General features: G+C 27.7%; 1 protein-coding gene across 2 annotated transcripts; it reads right to left on the reverse strand.

Annotated features, from left to right (window-relative positions):
• Window positions 1-1,186: 1,186 nt before the first annotated feature.
• Window positions 1,187-10,344, reverse strand: LOC101253219 (protein indeterminate-domain 4, chloroplastic-like). 2 transcript variants are annotated; one of them, XM_069296049.1, is made up of 5 exons: window positions 9,576-10,344; window positions 8,382-8,778; window positions 4,677-5,653; window positions 3,874-4,246; window positions 1,187-1,490 (listed from the first exon to the last, which is right to left on the reverse strand). In XM_069296049.1, exons 1-4 carry the CDS (start codon window positions 9,769-9,771, stop codon window positions 3,909-3,911), a joined length of 1,908 nt encoding a protein of 635 aa, XP_069152150.1. In that variant the 5' UTR covers window positions 9,772-10,344; the 3' UTR covers window positions 1,187-1,490; window positions 3,874-3,908. The 2 variants fall into 2 exon arrangements, with proteins under 2 accessions (XP_069152150.1, XP_069152153.1); XM_069296052.1 differs by having other exon boundaries at window positions 9,572-10,112.
• Window positions 10,345-19,159: the final 8,815 nt, after the last annotated feature.

The following is a 19,159-nucleotide window of genomic DNA, read 5'->3' on the forward strand; positions in this document are numbered from 1 at the left end:
ATTAAGATAATAATACGATCACACCAAGTCGATCGCTACACAAATGATACTTTTCATTATTACCGAATGATGAGTTAACAATACGATATAATAAAATTTAAATAATAAATTTAAATAAATATTATATTTAAACTAACTAAACAACGTGTTTGGAAGGAAAGAGTCGAATATCAAAGGACACTCAAAATATCATGTTTATATATTACTTAGATTTGCGATATTTGTGATAGAAATTGTTACTTAAATTATATGTCTCTCTTGTTTAAAATGATAGTTATATATTTAATTTTGAGTGTATATAAATAATAAAATAAGTAGACACACGTGTCGTATAAGACATGATTAGGACACAAATTATCGTATAAGACATCATACGTAAATTGAGTGTGTCTGTTTGTTATTGAATTCACGAATTTAGAGAGGAACAACTTGTAGTCTTTCTTTATTGTATGGTAACGTTACGTATTGTTTTGATAATGTATTGTATTATATTTTTTAAATAAATATAATGTTTAATTAGATTATCATCGATAATTTGAAGAATAAATTTATATTAAAAAAAAGGTTTATGGTAGAGCTAATATAAAAAAAAAAAAAGGGTAAATGAAAACATAGAATTGTTAAATAATTAAGTAAAGACAAAAATGAAAGGAAAAAATTATGGTAATAATACAATCACACCAAGTCGATCGCTACACAAATGATACTTTTCATTACTACCTAACAATGAGTTAATAATACGATATAATAAAATTTAAATAACAAATCAAAATAAATATTATATTTAAACTAACTAAACAAAGTGTTGGAAGGAAAAAGTCGAATATCAAAAGACACTCAAAATATCATGCTTATATATTAATCATATTTGCGATATTTGTGATAGAAATTATTACTTTAAATTATGTGTCTCTCTTTTATATGTTTCAGAGATAAATATGATTGATCAATTAGGATATTAAGTTCATGAGAATTGAATTATGTTTTTTTTCTTAATTAACATTTAATTCGTGAAAATTGAATTATGTTTCTCTCTAAATTATGTCTCCACTAGAAACATAATTAATTTCGATAAATTTCTCTATAGTAATTTTCTAGAGAATTTCATTGCGTTAACAGATACACAAATCTTTGTTCGTACTTAACTTTCTACTAAATAATTACACAGTTAAACATGTAAAACCTATAATTAAAGAACTATTTATATAAATCTATCATCAGATAAACAAAGTTTAAAGTTCTAATAATTTTGTGCAGTTAATACTTGTATCTTGGCCTATCCAACCAAAATAAAAAAAAAAACAAAAAAGAAATTCAACAACTAAAGAAAATATTAAAAAACTCCCAAAGTTTTGTTTGTCTTTTTTTTTTCTTTTTTTTTTTTTCTAATTAAGGTTTATCTCTAGAAATAAAAGTATTTCTAATTTCCAGCAAAAATCTTCTAGAGAACTTCTTCATTAATCTACAGCTAAAAACCTTTTCATGGATCCCTGCAAAAATATCCATAAAATTTCATTAACAAAATAATAATAATAATAATAATAATAATAATTAACAATGTGTTAAATCTACAAGCAATAGAGGATTATTGGTGTGTTTCCGTTCAAAGGAAAATGTTTTTCAAGAAAATAAGATGTTTTTTATTTAATACTTAACAAAAAATACTATTTAAAAATTATTTATATAAAATATAAACAAATACGATGAGAGGTGGAAGTGGAATGCTAGGGGTATAGGTTGGTGAAAAAGAGAATATGAGGTGTTTTGAAAAATACAGATGATACAATATGACGCGTTCAACTCGTTTAAATTTGAATAGGCTAATAATTAGCAAATACAAAAACTCAAACAATTTGTTCTTGTCAAATTCATCATATTCAATACTTGAGTCGATACAAAATTAAAAAAAGAACGTTGGTAAGAGATCGACGTATTAGGGTATTACTTCTTATTTAGTCCATTTTAACCTAAATCATCTTAACACTAGTAACTCTTAGGGGTCGCTGACTCATCTATTTATCAACTTATCAACTTTTTTGAATTTGCTTAAATTCAGTTCAACCATCCATTATTCGACACTCATGTATAAATCAAATTAAATTATTCAGAACAAATAAATAAGCAAATAATAATAATAAATTTATTATAATCTGACAAATAAAATCTTAAAAGGATGATTTCCGTCTCTCCCCTCTCTGTTCCCTCTCTCTCTGCCCCATTTCTCTCCCGTCTTTCTACTCTCTGCCCCATCTCTCTCCCCTCTCTGCCCTCTCTCTATCCCGTCTTTCTCCTCTCTCTGCCCCATCTCTCTGCCCTCTCTCTCTCTCTCCCATCTTTCTACCCTCTGCCCCATCTCTCTCCCGTCTTTCTCCTTCCTGTTCCAGTATCACTCACCTCTCTCCAATCCCTCTCACCTCTCTTTTCTTCTAACATGTAGCTAAGAATCATAATTATACCGATAAAAAAACTATTTCATATATTATATATTACTATTAGAGTATCCAATAAGGCAGCACCCCGTGACTTAGTACATGCATTCACATGAAGAAAAACAGCACAATAGGGGGCAATTGGAGAGGGACAAGACATGTAAACAACAAAGGAATATAATTATCTATACATGTACATGTGACCTTCACTCCCCACATATTCTGAAATCTGTTTTTTTGTTTTTTCGCTCCGTGTTAGATATCTATTATTTGATATCGATCTCACTAATTCAGATTCACATCGAAAGTTCTATTCTAGAATAAAAGATAAAACATTTCCTACCAAAAACTATTCGATATCCAAATACTCAATCTAAAACATACTTATCATTTCACCAGAATCTTTAACGATATAACAGTGTGTATATATATATTACTTTTTTTAATAAAAAATATTAGATAAATTGATTATTTAATAGAGTAGTTATAAAGTACTTTTGAAAATGGTGTGCTCTGAAGTATAATCTACAGAATTAGACAAAAGAAAAACTATTCAACCAAAAAAAAAACAATAAATTGCAGCCAAAAGGAAAGTAACAGACATACAGATTGACACTCAGACAGGCATATTTATACCAAAGGAAAGAACTAGTATTCAAAAAATCACATATACGATAGGTTTAAAATCATAAGATTTTAAAATTATTTTTGATACTGTATACATATTGAGTCTTTTATAAAAAGGAGTTTTGAGGCAATGATAAAATTATCTGTTCATGTCTTATATGTCACAAGGTTCGAGTCGTATAAGCAGTCAGTAGTACTATTTGCATTATGGTAGACTGACTATACATCACATTTTTTGAGATCTACGACTATTTACCCTTTTCTTTCACATGTTATAACTTTTAATTTAAACTTACAATTTTAATTTTAAAACCTTTTTTATATATATCTTCAAACTATGTACGTAATCAATCAAATTAAAACACACTAAATGAAACAAATACACACTAATATGTTAACCATGCTTAAGGACGAAAATATCTCATATATCTCTCCATATCAAAAATCTAAAATCACATGATTCAAAAGATGATTCTTAATATTTTAAAATATCTCACGGTCAGTCAAATTAAAACACATTAAGATGAAACACATAAAAGTAACAATGTCTCAACTATGCTTAAACATGAAAATATCTCATCCATCCCACTACATATAAAAAACATCTCAATTCACAAATCTTTATATGTAAAAGTTCTGCAAGTAATCAGTCAAATTCAGACACGTAAAATGAAACAGAATGAAAATATCTCATTCATCCTATCACATATAAAAACATTTAAATTCATAATTTTTTATATGTAAAAGTTTCACAAGTAATCAATCAAATTAAAACACGTAAAATGAAATAGAAAAAATAATATTATTTTAATATTACCTGTACTTTTTGGTGGATGTATGTCTTCTATTTACTCATTGAAAAGTGCCACCTCCAAAAGGTTGTTGTTGATGATGACTTTGATTTTTTCTACTCTCAAAATTATTATTATTATCCAATGAACTCATTTGTTGTTGGCTGCTACTAAATCCTCCACCACCACCACTCATAGTTCTCACAATTTCTCCAACTCCAAGAAAATCTCTTGTCAACCTATTAGCTTCTTCACCCATCCCAATGTCCATTGAAAAGGGTTTACTAATCATTTGCTTCTTTTGTGGTGGTGGTTGATCATAACTATTCATCTTGTTGTTGTTGTTGGTATTGTACCCTCCTACCACTCCTCCATAGTCTTGATTCTGGTCTTGTGGACCTGTAACGTATGTTGAAAATATAATTAAGTATTAAATAAATGAGATATTTAGTATATATTAAGAGTATTTTTACGAATTCATACGTACTTGAATCATATAAAAAACATGAACAAATTTTCAATAGTAATAACGAGGTCTAGCCATTTTTAACCCTTATGATTTAAAAAAAAATGGTCAATGTCATCGAGCTTGAAATTCCATTGTTAGAAATGGAATTTCAAAATCTATGACGATGATAATGATTATTTTTTTAATTTCAGGAGTTGAAAAGTGTCTATTTGTAATTTTATCAAATGTTTCATGTTTTGGGGTTGTAGAAAAAGAATTAGACTAGCGCGTAAGAAGGTTGTAATGAAGATATTATTAAATAAATAAAAATATTTTAATATTTCGACGAGATAATCATATATTTCAAGCATTAGTACTCACCGTAAGCATTAACAACTAGGTCATGAAGATGATTTCCAGCTCCCATAGGGTCCTCATGGCCGAAAACGCCGCCAAAATTGACAGCTGGCGGTGGATGAAGATCAGATTTTGTCATGCTAGACGATGAACCACCAACACCAGCACCAACACCAGCAACAGAGCCAAATGCTTTAAGCAATGAAACACTAGTACTACTATTGTTGCAACTAGTAGTAGAACCCATCTGAGCCGCTTTTTGAAGGAGAGCGGTGGCTGACATAGGTGGGGCTGGTGATGAGGAGACATAAAGAGAAGGAATCGATGAACTCATATGATGATGATGATGATGGTGATGATCGTTCAGAATGGTACCACTTGAGAAAATGTTCGATGAATTATTTGAACCTTCACCGCTAGTGTTGTTGCTAAATTGATGAGGACTAGGAAGTAATAATCCACCAAGACCTCCAGAAATAGTGTTATTATGATCATTATCAACGATGTTGTTGTTGTTGTTGTTATTCTGGAAGAAATTCAGGTTAAACATGCTAGAAGAACCAGTAGCAACACTCGCGTTGTTGTTGTGGAGATTGGGAAGTTGCATTAGTCCATGGATTGATGATTTGTTATTATTGATCACCCCGTAATCTTGATGACTTGTTTGATCTGCTGGAAGTTGGAAAAAGGAAGTTGAAGGACGAAAAGTTGACGAGCCAATGAGGTTGTTGTTGTTATTGTTATCAAACTGGTTCTGATGATGATGGTGGTGGGCCCCACCACTAGTGTTGTTGTTGTTGTTATTGCTACCTCCGAAATGAAGCATTTCATGATGATCTGGAATTTGGGAATTTAATTTCGAGAGGCCGCCTAAACTTATACTATTGTTGTTGCTACTTCCATATAAATGACTCCCAATGCTACTCAAACTTGGTGGATTTCTTGCACTTTCTTGTGCCAATGCATCACAAAAGGCTCTATGAGTGATGAAACTGTCACGCCTGCATATTTAAGTTATATATACTGTCAGTATATCGTATTTTATATATATATATATTATGATCAATTCAAAAAGAAAAATAATGAATCTAGACTTGGACTATTTATTAAAGAAGTAGAGTCTTGTGAAAAGAATGTTTTAGTCAAGTAGAGAGTAGAATTTTTTTTTAGACAATTGATTACACCATTGAAACTTACCAAAAACGTCAATAATAAACACAAATATGGACTTGAAAATGAGTTGAATAATACAATTTTGTACAAAGTGGTCCCATACTTAGATGATTATGACAATTAAGAATCAAATAATAATAATACAAACATATAATCAATAATGGAAAAAACGTTTATATCAACTTCAATAACAATTACATATACAAATAGAGTCTAAGAACGGCGAATCAAATACACGAACCTTTAGTTCTATCCTTATGAAATAATGAAGTTCGACTACAATATACAAATCCGATATTCAAAAAAAAAAAAACTTTATAAAATCAGAAGTATGAGACCATTTTAGCTTATCGAAAATACCACATATGATAGTGAAATTTCATTGAAAAAATAATAGTGATTGTGAAAAAAAGGAGAAAATTCTAAGATAATAATTAATTTAATTTAAAAATATAAATAAAATATTATTTTTTTAATTTTCCATGTCAGCCCTGTAATAGAGTCCACTATTTCGAATTTGCACCAAATAAAACCTTAAATTTTTTTCTATACTCAAATTTAATCTCTAAAATTCTAATTAAAATAGAAAACGACTTCATTCACCGAATCATATCGACGATAAAATAAAACATTATCATGAAAAGGGGTGTGGTTGAAAGAACTCTAAAAAAAAACATTTAAAAGCATCTATACAACTCAGACAAAAAAACAAACAAAAAAAAATTGAAAAAAAGACAAAAAAAATAATAATAAAATTACATGGCATAGCAACACGTGAATAAGAAAAAACAGATAGCAGTAACGGCTAAAGGACGATAATTCCTAGGAAAAAAAATGACTGAAAAATTCAGATTTAAAAATAAAAAAAATAAAAAATAAGTATTACTTCATTTGTACCATTATAATTATTTTCTATTATTTTTCCGTCTCAATTTAAGTTTTCACACAATTTAACTTGACAGAAAATTTAAGAAGCAATTAAACAAAACCATTCAATGGGAGAATCGTCTGATAAAACATGATTTTCCCACGTTATTTCTACAATAACCAACACTAAAAAAAATACGCGATGAAAAATTTGGTAAAATAGCGAGAAATTCTCTATTTTTTTTTTGAAAAAAGGGGTAATGAAAAATATGAATATAAATTGAGATAAAAATAATAATAATACTTTAGTAGTAGTACAAGCAAATAAAAAGATCCAAAGACAAAAACAAAACCTATTAGAAAAAAGACAAAAAGGTAAAATAAAAAAAATAAATTGATAGTCCAAAAAGAATATGTAACTGTTGGAAAAGCTGGAAATAACTTTTTTCATTAATTAAAAGTATTTTTTTTAAAAAAACTTTTATCACTTTTGGGGAATCTAAAAGCCCTAAAATCAAAGAAGATAGTCAATAGCTATATATTTTCACTTGAGCTATTATAATCCTCATCATTATTAGTATCAAAATTGGGTGTGTAGCCATAATTCAAAAAAAAAAAATTAAAAAAAAAATTTAACCTCGATCGTAATATTTTTCACTAACAATTTAAACTTTTAAACGAAATGATCGTATGTATCACAAAATTGATTTTAGTAGCACAAATCGTAAGTATACAAAACAAACAGGAATCAAGAAACCCTTTTTTTACTATTAGAAATTTGCGATTTTTTTCGTATAAATTCCTATCACATTTCGCACGATTTTTGTGATGACGTATTCTTGAACTCTATCTACCGTACGATTTAATTTTTCAGATGAAATGACTAATATATACACAAACTTTGAGAAAGAGAGGTGCCACAATCACATGATTGTTAAGTAGAACCAAAATAGATATCCATAAATTAATTTATTTTTTAAAAAAAACTTATATTATTCATATTCATCATATCAATAAATTAAAACTTTTAAACGAGACAGTTAATACTATATCACATGATTGTTTATTAGTACCAAAATGGGGGTAAAAAAAAACCTCATTTTTTATCTCTCTCTCTCTCTCTCTCTCTCTCTATATATATATATATATATATATATATATATATATATATATATATGTATGTCCTTTCATTTAAATTTTTACACAAAACGATTACTGCATATCATAAAAAAAGTGTCACAAATCACATATCAACACTTAAATTTTTAAACGAGACGATTACTACATACATAATTTGAAAAAGATGGTGCTACAATCACATATCAGCACATAAACATTTAGACGAGACGATTACTACATACCTTAAGAAAAGGGTGTCACAATCACATACCAACATATAAACTTTTAAACGAGACGATCGCTACATACCTTGAGAAAAGGGTGCCACAATCACATATAAACACATAAACTCTTAGTCGAGACGATTACTACATACATAAAAGGGTGTCACAATCACATACCAGCATATAAACTTTTAGACGAGACGATCGCTACATACCTTGAGAAAAGGATGCCACAATCACATATAAATACATAAACTTTTAGACGAGACGATTACTACATACATAAAAGGGTGCCACAACCACATATCAGCATATAAAACATTAAGACGAGACGATCACTACATACCTTGAGAAAAGGGTGCCACAATCACATCGATATTCGCGCGTACCGCAAGTCTTAGTATGAGCTTTCCAATCAGATTGGACAGCATACTTCTTGGAACATTTCTCACACTTGTATTTTTTTTCACCATGTTTTCTTGAATAATGTTTCTTAATCCCAGTAAGATCACCAAGTGCTCTTGAAGGTTCATGATGTACACAACTTGGCTCAGGGCACAAATAAACTTTTCTCTTAACCTCTTTTGTACTCTTTTGTTTTAATTTCCAAGGCAAATTATGTCCTCTTCTATGTAGTTGTAAATTTTGTTCTCTTTGAAAACCTTTGTTGCATACCTCACATACAAACCTATTTGTTGCCATTAGGGTCTTGGGAGATAGTGCTATTATTTCTGCATCTGGATCTGAAAAAAAAAAAACAAATAATAGGAATTAATTTATGTTGTTCAGATACTTTAAAGAAAAAAATGTTGTCATATGTGTATCGAATTGATTAAAAAAAAAAGGTTAAGGTTTTAGAGGGTTAATTCAACAAATTACACTCTAACTATTTTTGTTGTTGAAGATTTCGAGCAGGATATATTTAGAAAATTTATGTTGTTAGGTTGTTGTTCGAACCCTTTAATAAATATTTGGAATAAATGTATCAAGTTCTTTAAAAATTTCAATAGTTGAAGATTTCGAGCAGCATATATCTAGAAAATTTATATTGCTGAAATTCTTTAAAAAATAGCGCCGCCACCGTAACCAAAAAAAAAAAGTTTGACATAAATATATCAAATTCTTCAAAAATTGATTTGAAGATTTCGAGTAACATATATCTAGAAAATTTATGTTGCTGGAATTCTTTAAAAAATAGCGCCGCCACTATAACAAATCTTCAAAAAATGAGTAGCTTTTTGAGGATTCGATATGAATTGGTAGTAGTACTTTTAAAGAGTCTGAACAAGATATAAAAATTAGATCAAAAAATGAGTGAAGTTTTTTTTTTAATTCCTTTGCATAAAACTCATGAATTCCCTTTCAAAGATTGACTAGGGTTTCTTTTTTCTTCTTTGTAAAGTTGAATTTACTATCAAATCACCTTCTTTTTTTCATGAAAAAAAAGGAAAAAGGAAAAATTCAAACCCCCTTTTTTAAAAATTATTTTTTATTAAAAAAAAACTTTTAGTATATATATATATATATAAAAGATACTTGCTTGGTGTTCCAGGCTGATTTCTTCTCTTTTTTGTTGCTTGTTGTGATTGAATTGTTGATGAAGAAGGCGGTTCGCCATGTTGTTGTTGTTGTTGTTGTTGTTGAAGAAGAAGAACTTCGTGTTGTTGTTGTTGTTGCTGTTGTTGTTGTTCTTCTCTCATTGCAAGAAACATAATTGATGAAGGTTCTCCTGACATTTTTCTTGAATTCACCCAAAAAAAAATGAATTCAAGAAAAAATAATTCCCCTTACAAACCTTATCTTCAAAAACAAAAATAAAAAAATAAAATTATTGCTAATTAATTAGCAAAACTTTTTTTTTTTGAGCTAATGAAAATGAGTGAATGAGTGAGTGAGAGTGAGAGGAAAAAAAAGAGAGAGCTAAGAATTATCCCATGGTGAGAGAGCTACTTGCTATAAATGAAATTTTTTCTAAAAAGATGCCAATGAGGTTTTTTCTTCTATGTTTCTTCTAGGTGTCATATATATATATATATTTTTTTTTTATTATTATTTTTTTTATTTTTTTTTTGGTTTTCTTCTCTCTCTATAACTATTTTTCAATCTCATTTATACCACCTATATCCCAAGTCTAAATGCCAAAAAAAAAAAAAAAGAGAAAGAAGATAACATAAATGTCAAAAGAGGGAATCATAACTTTGAGAGGGTAAGTTTAGGGATAGTGTGGTTTATAATAGGGAAAAATAATAAATATACCTCGAGCTATCGTAAATGATATGCAGATAACCCTTTGTCATATTTTTGGGATATTGGTGTCTTTGTCGTCTGAAAAGAGCATATATGTCGTTACTCTAACGGAATGCTAAATAGGGACAAGTGACACAATTTTATCTGTCGATTCGATATTTAATAAATGTCGGATCGGTGGATAAGATTATGATATGTGTATGTCCATTAGTATAAAAGGTATATATGCTCTAGTTTTTGGACGACGGGAGCACCAATATCCCAAAAATATGACAACGAGTATTTGCATACCATTTACGACAGTTTAAAGGTATATTTATCTCTTTTTTTTCATTTATAATATATAACTACAGGGGGAGTATATATAATGAAATGAATTAGTTAGTGGAGAATATAATTCAAGGATTATAATGTAAAGATTGAAAAAAATGAAAAGGTAATTAATTATCAAAAAAGGGAAAAAAACTTTTAAAGATTATGTTTAGGGATGATATGATTTATCATTTGATTATAAAAGAGTATAATTTATAAAATAAATAAATTATTTTTAATAATACATAAATAAATATTATTATATGGTGAATACTAATTTAAGGATTGTTATATAGAGATTAGGGGACATTAACTATACAAATTGTATAATGAAATAAATTGTTTATGTGGTGAATAATGATTTAGAAATAATTATTATCATTAAGAGATTGTAAAACTAAAAAAACAATTAATAACCAAAAGAGGTTGGGGACTTAAACTTTTTAAAATTTTTTTAGGGGTAGTATGATTTACGATTTAATTATACGCAGTATAATAATATAATGATATAAATTGTAAAAATTATTAATGAATTCTAAATAGACAAAATAATTATAACTACAATTAACTTAAAGCTCGATATATTCTTGAAAAATAGGTAGCATTTTTTTGTTTTATCATAATTTTCTCATATATTTTTTGTATGTTTTAAATCAATTTTGAGGCAAATATAAGTTAATCAATTTTATAGCAAAAGTTGATGACTTAAAACAATTTTCCTATTAAAATTAATTTTTTTTTACAAAATTTGCACAAAAGGATTTCTTTTTTAAAAAAATTCTCAAAAGGGGAAGAGGTGGAAGTAGAGGAAGGGACCATCAAAGTGAGATATATGATAAATTTTTTTATCCTTAATTATAAATTTTAGGTTCGAGTTTTGAAAATTAAAATAATTCTCATACGAAACGAGTTTTCTTTAAATGAGCTTATACAATACAAATTTCAGCTAATTTATGCAACACTCTAATAAATAAATAAAAATTGCGACGTTATTTAGCATCAACAATATAATTTTCGCTATATTATATATATCGACAACAATAAATATACATATTTATTATCAACACTCCATATAAAAATCGTTTAAGGCTTAGCTACTTCGAAAACAATGACATTTACTCAATTGTCGCTAAACAAGAAAACTTTTCATCATTTTATTTTCTTGTCAATTTTAAATTGTGAAAATTTAGTCTTTGAAAATTATTCTTTCGGACAACATTAAACTAAATTCTCTAATGCTTTCTCATAGATTTGATCAAATTTATAAAATCTTAGATCGTAAAATCCTGTTTTTCCTTTGATTTAAAGAAATCGTTAAATTGTACGTTATAAAAAGATTCATAAGTTAAACAAAAAAGAAAAATTAAATCGAACCATCTCAAAAATAAAAAAAAATTAATGAGAATTTTTAATAATGTAGATTAGTCAGGTCAGTGAATTTCGAATATCGTATGACGGAGGAAGGGGGTTAGGAGAGGAAGATGATGGTGCTGTCAATGGAGCCCACAACCCTTAACGTGTCCATATACGACGTCGGATTGGGCCCACCAACTTGCTTCTCTTTCTCTCATTTCGTATCCTTCTAATCACTTCATGCCAAAAACCCTTCCTTCGTCACCTTTTTGTTATTTTTGATGTCTGGTATTCGTATTGAGGTCTCGATTAATTTAAATATATGTTATTTAAAAATTATTTAACGGAGAAACACATCCAAATGAAAGACGAAAATCATATTTAAGACCTTTGATTCAATCATGTTTATTGCATATTTTTGCGGATCGTGAGAGTATGGAGGCGATATATGTTTTTGATCGATAGAAAGCATCTCTCTTTTGTCCCTCCTGATCGAACTCGATAGAAAGCATCTCTCTTTTGTCCCTCTTGATCGAACTCGTCAAAAAAATCATAATAGAAAAGTTCTTCTTACTGGACGAGTAGCGTCGGCAAAGGCGGAGCCAAAATTTTTAATAAGGGGGTTCAAAATTTGTAAAATAGACACATGAAGTAGTTGAAGGAGGTTCGATATCTATTATATATACATATAAAATTATTTTAACTATGTCTAGATAATATAATTTTTCGTCAAAGGGAAATCGAATAAATCCCCTTCTTACAAGGTGGCTCCGCCTCTGAGCGCCAGAGACATCCTTATCTGAGGAGGAGGCTTCGTCGTCCGGCTCTGATGTTAGGATCGACCGACTCATTCTCGAAATCTGAAAAGAAAAGAGAGACAAAACAGAATCACTTTGTTTCAGTGACATATCTAATTAGACTGAATAGTATTTGAAGAGTTGTGACGATCATTCACGCAAATTTGGAATAATATTTTTCAAAAAAAAAAAAACTTTTAAGCATTTCAGCGAAAATCTATTTTCCGCCATTATTTTTTCATTGAGATAATCAGCTGAAAAATGAAGGGGTGGGGGGGGAGGGGTGGGGGGGGGAGTAGAGGAATTATATTTTATAACATAAATTATTTATTAATTCGTAATGAAAAAAGCCTATTTTTAGCAGTGCAAACTATATATAGAATATTTTTCCTTATATTTTAATAAATTTTTTTATTTAATTAGCTAATAGTCAAAAATAAATATTCCAAATGCATATATTATATATAAATTTTTTTGTCTATTTTCATTTTCCACTTTATGTCATTGAACTCACATGAGTTTTTTCTTAAGATATGTTATGTGGAGCCTGAGAAATATTCTTGTCTATTTTCTGTTTCTAATCTTTTTTTTTTATCGACATAAATTTTTTAAAACGAAAAAACAGAAGAAACAAAAAATCGAATTAATGTCTGATTCGATTGAACTTAATAATTTCTTATTAAAATTTAAATTTATATTTTAAGAAATTTCACTTAATTGAGGAGGCTATATATTTTTGTGGAATCATTAATAGTATAAAGAACAAAACAATTTAATGAATTATTCATATATGAGTAAATAATGCAAGTAACATATCATATGTTTACATACTTCTTTTGTTCTTTTATCGCAATTGAATTTTAGATATGAAATTAATATAAATAAAAAATATTATTTTTTTTTAAAATAAAATTTTTTATACGAATTTAAATTAATCGAACGTCAAAAAAATATCAAACACACCGACTAAATTTAGTGAGTCACATACCTCATCAGTTACAAAATTATATTACGTTCTCCAAGATAGAAGGATGACTTTTGCTTCAATTTTTTTGTTTTCTTATTGTAATTTGTAACAAATATATATATATATATATATAAATTTTTTGGTCAGAAAATATGATCGGAATTTGACCAGAATGACATTTTACCTATATTATTTTATTCTTTTGAATATTTTTACCATTTTAATTTTATTATCTATTAACTAAAAATGAAAAAAAATTGATTTATTTAAAATTTAAAAAAATATTACACTATTAACTAAAAATGAAAAAAAAAGATATGGTTTTATTTAAATTAAAAAATATTACAGATTTTTAAATTTTCTGACCAAATAAAACGATCACATATTTCATTATAATTTAAGATTTTTATTTTCAAAAATTCGAATTTCGCCTCATAAAATAGGACATATTTTCCATTGTTGGATAAGAATGGGTCTACTGAAGTTCCATGACCCACCCCCCTCCCATAATACACAAATTAAAATTAATAATTGAGAATATATATTTCTAAATATTTATATTTTTAAACCATAAAATTATGATTTATATATTTTTTATTTGTCCTTTAAAATTATAAATTTGAGCATCTTTTTCGCTTACGTGACATCCAAATATCTCCCACACATCTCAATTGTGTGGAGTCACGGAGCGTGTCACTTAAGACAAAAGTTGTATAAAATTACAAAAAAAATAAGTTCAGGAGGGAATAGGACCTTTTTCGTATTAAAACAGTAGTACTATTTTTTCAATGATTCAATCAAAATATCTGCGAAAATAGCCACTAAACATATTTCAATGAAAAAATAATATTTTTTCTAAATGCGTGAGAGTTCAAATATAACTTTAATTTTCAAATATTATTTTTCAACTTCATCTTCAAGTATATATTTTTCAAAAAAGATATCAAACACCTACTAAATTCACCAATCACACTTTAATTAATTAAGGCCGATGAAGAAATTTGTCTGTCGAAAATAACTTTTTAACCCATAAAAATAAAGATAACGTCCGTAGAAACTCATCATAAATTTCTAAATTAGTACATAAATTATACTGAATATATTACTATCGTTATTATCCGAGGAAGAGGAAAAATAGAAGAGAATCTTGAAATAGTTATAATGTATATAAATTAACCAACAAGAAGCTTGTGTTATGGTGGGAGAGTCCCATCAAAGGAATAAAAAAGGTTAAGAATGTTATATATTATATAATATAAAGAAAGTGGATATCACAATCATATATATGACCCACTAAAAAGACCTAATCCAACCACTTAGAATTTTAATAAATAAATAAATTATTAGTATGTAACAATCATACTTTATCTTAAGAAGGCATAAAATTAAATAATTGGTATTTTCTATAAAGTTACTAAAAGTTAGCAAGAAAATAGGTTGAATTTATAATGTAAAATGACAACCAAATCATCATCATGCATGGTCAAGACATGCAAGAACATTAGAGCAATCAATGGAATGATTATAATGGACTTTTCTTTAATCTATATTTCTCCGCTTTTATTCAAAAGTCTCGAGTTTCAATTCTTAAAAATGAAAAAAAATAAATTGAGAGTGTCGCCTCCGCAAAGCGCGCATATGAATTTAGTTGATATATAGTGAAATTTATATATTAAGTCTGAAAAGTGATATTTCACTGGTAGAGACGCATACACAAGAAATAGAAATTACTGACAAAAGATGAAGCTAATATGATTTTTAGCGATAATAATAAAAGATTTTTAACGTCAGTAAAAATTGTTGATATATAAAAGTATCTATCGGCAAAATTAAATTTTGACTATTGTACATTAGGTGATTTCTAATGCCGTTAAAAGTTATAATCTTCAACGAAAATTATTTATTCATAATTATGATAATTGTTAAATTCATTTTAAAAAATATTTAAATCGTGCTAAAAGTCACATACTTTAACAAAAATTATAATGGTTACTAAATTAACCTCGAAAATGACCTAAATTTGCACTTTTAGCATCCACTTTTATTCTCAACAAATTAAATTAAATAATCAGTTAAAAATTTACCCTTTTAGCATCAGATTAAAAAATCTATCTACACAGAAATACAAGAACAATAATAAATTAATATTTTTTAAGGTAAGACTATCATCGATTTGATTTATTGGTTATCGATTTATAGAGATACTAAATTGTTATAGAATCATTACTACAATAAAAATAAATTTTGACGCTATAGATAGACACATTAACAAAGAGTGCTAAAGTTTTTACCGACATTAGTTATTTATCATCAGATCCAATGTCGCTAAAGGCTTTATGGACATATACAAAGAGTGCTACATATTTAGCGGCAATCGAGCTATTGTCTTACTTGCCGCTAAAGATCATTTTTGATGTAGTGCATTCTGATATTGGTCTATCGTTTATTGATCGTTATTGGTTTAACCATTTAAATTTTACACAAAAAAAAAATAAATCATTGAAATTCACTTAGAAACAAGGTGAAAAAAACAAATGAAACATGCACATGAGTTCACAAATTGTATTTTGCTCAAAAGCAAACACTTTTACATTATAGAATAACCAAGAGTTTGAGACAGTTAGAAATAAAAATAGGAAACTAAACTTTAAGCGAAGGACTTTATACACAGAAGATATAAATATAATTATTTAATTTACTATCGAGTTATCAATTAACTCGTTAAGAAAAAATCTCAAAACCGTTAAGAATCGATAACTTCATGACCAAAAAAAAATAATTACGAAGCCAATAACTTATATTACTGATAAATCAATAATTTTTTTTCGAATTTGATTTTGACCCACCCTATTTCAAGGGGGGGGGGGGGGTTAGCAACATGTTTTTACTTATCAAAAGTTACATTAACTATTGTGACATGTCACTAGTTTATATGATTTAGTTGAATCTTATGATTGTGACTTTCCATTCTAAAAGAATAGAAGAAACAAGTTGATTTCCAGCTTTTATTATGGCAAAGGCTTTATATTGGTTATTCATTTGAAGAAAAGAATGTAACAATGACATCTCAACTTGTCACATAGACTTTTATTAATTATTATTGTAAAAAAAACCGTTAGGTTGTGAAGCCTGATTAAAATTTGATGTATAGTCATATATTAATGTTCTCTGCAATCCAAAATACTCTGAATAATTAATATATATACCCCACTATTGTGAAAGTTTACTCACAGGGTGTTATCACGAAATATTAATTTCTCTCTAGATTTCTCATCTCTTTCTCTCTAAAATTCTTGTGTTCTTCATTCATCAAGTGTGTGTGAATTCGATCCTAACAATACACCAGAAAATACTAGGCCATATAGTTTGCAAAGATCTAATAAATTATATCTTTTTATTTTAGTTTTTAAATTATTTATATATATACTTGAATTTGGACCATTTTGTTTTTTGTTTTTGCTATGTTTGATTATTTTTTAAAAAATAATAGATTGGACTTTTGGAAGAATGCAAGTGAGGCATGTATAGTGGTTGATTGAGTTGTTTAATGTTATATTTACGATGGTTAAATATTAGAGGAATGGAGATGGAGTACTATGGTGCATGAATTGTACACCAATAATTGTAATATTTGAAATTGTAATAATTATATGGATATCGAGATTTTAAATCAGTTATGAAAGTATGAAAAAGGTGATTAAGATAAAGACGAGGAGAGGCGTGTCTCTCTTTGAAAAATAATTCGAATTTATATCGAACGTTCAATTTAAAATGTCAGATATGTCTTACAGAGAGATTATTGAATCAGTATAAGGTAATTATAAAGACAGCAAGAAGGATTTACACGCAATGTTTATTGACCTTAAAAAGACATGATAAAGTCCTTGGGAATGTCGTCCTCCGGAGATGTTTGGAGTATAGAGGTGTACGTGTATGTGGCTTACATTAGGACTATTAAGGACATGTACGATATATTAAAATCTGAGATGAGCAGTTGGAGAAGACTCATAACACTTTCTGGTCGTGATGGGCTTGCACTAAGGTCAACTTTTTTTTACCTTAGTGATGAATGATTTGACACGACATATTTAAGATGAAGTGTTGTGGTGTATGTTAGTCTCAGATGATATAGTATTAATTGAAGAGACGTGTTATATGTTTCATGTTAAGCAAACTAAGACATATATATAGCACATTGAAATTTAAGCTCATTGACATGATGCATGTCGCGAACGTGGAAGTGGAGATCGATGCATTAAGAGAAAAAAAACTTCAAGTATTTTGGATTAAAATTCAAGGAGACATGATAATTAACGATAATATCACATATCAAATTATAATTAGATAATGGGGTAAAGTGGAAATTCGTCTTTTAGATACTGTGTGACAGTGCTATATAACAAGCACAATCAACAAGACTTAGAGATAAATTCTACGAAGTGATAATCTATAAAACCTAACACTATTTTGCCAAAGCAATTACTATTATGCAAAATAATTAGTAAAAATATAGATGAAAGAACTAAAAGATTAATTTACCTAAACAAGTAATTAGTGGTGAAGGACCACCCAAGATTCTGAAATGCAATTTTTGGAATTAATATCTTGTTTATCCAACTTTATTAAAGTGACCTTCAATTTGTCTTATATATCTAACAACAAGAAGGTGAATACATTTTCAAGTCAAATGAAAAATGTTCAAGAGTACTTAAAAGAAAACTACAATTTATTGTTGTGTGTTAAAGGTGCTCAATTTAAATAAGTAAGACCGAATATTTGTTGGTTCGGTTCGATTTTATGTATTACCAGTTCTGTTTATTGTTTTTAAATATGCCAAATCAATAACAAATCACTAAGATATTCTTTATCGATTTTTGATTTACTGGATTTTGGTCATTAACGGTTCAGTCTTCGGTTCACCCAATAAGAAAATACTCGTAAAATAATTAAATGATTTCTCACTTATCTAACAATTTGATGCAATACAATGAGACTAGCAAATCAGCGGTAGATGTTTTGATATAGTAAAACAAGAAATATAATAAGAAATTGTATAATTAAAGTATAGTACGAAAGTTACAATTACATCGTACAACCAATATATATATATATATATATATATATATATATATATATATATATATAAACCCAAAAGAATAAATAAAACTTGGCAGATAAAATTCATTCTATATTTATGTGTAGATGGTTAAAGAGAGAGATTCATGAATAGATTATCTATGAATTTTTCAAAATTAAAAAAACAACAATAATTTTTTATTAAAATCAAAAAAGAAAAAAGAAAAAAAGATTACACTTACAAAATGATGATGCACCTGTAGTTAATTAATTTGACCAAGAAATATATTTATTTTAATATATACTATGTATAATTAATATATTTTAGATCTAATTATTTTTTATCGAACAATTAAATATATTAAAAGAAAA

Source organism: Solanum lycopersicum, chromosome 1 (assembly GCF_036512215.1).
Source record: "Solanum lycopersicum chromosome 1, SLM_r2.1".
Taxonomy (NCBI): Eukaryota; Viridiplantae; Streptophyta; class Magnoliopsida; order Solanales; family Solanaceae; genus Solanum; species Solanum lycopersicum.

Bases quoted from the DNA above. Each gene is read 5' to 3' on its own strand.
- LOC101253219 (XM_069296049.1), bottom strand. From the start codon at position 9,771: ATGTCAGGAGAACCTTCATCAATTATGTTTCTTGCAATGAGAGAAGAA. The intron at 8,779-9,575 runs GCAAGTATCTTT...TTTTTTTTTCAG, and splicing joins AAATCAGCCTGGAACACCAA to ATCCAGATGCAGAAATAATA. The intron at 5,654-8,381 runs GTATGTAGTGAT...TTAAATATGCAG, and splicing joins TGTGGCACCCTTTTCTCAAG to GCGTGACAGTTTCATCACTC.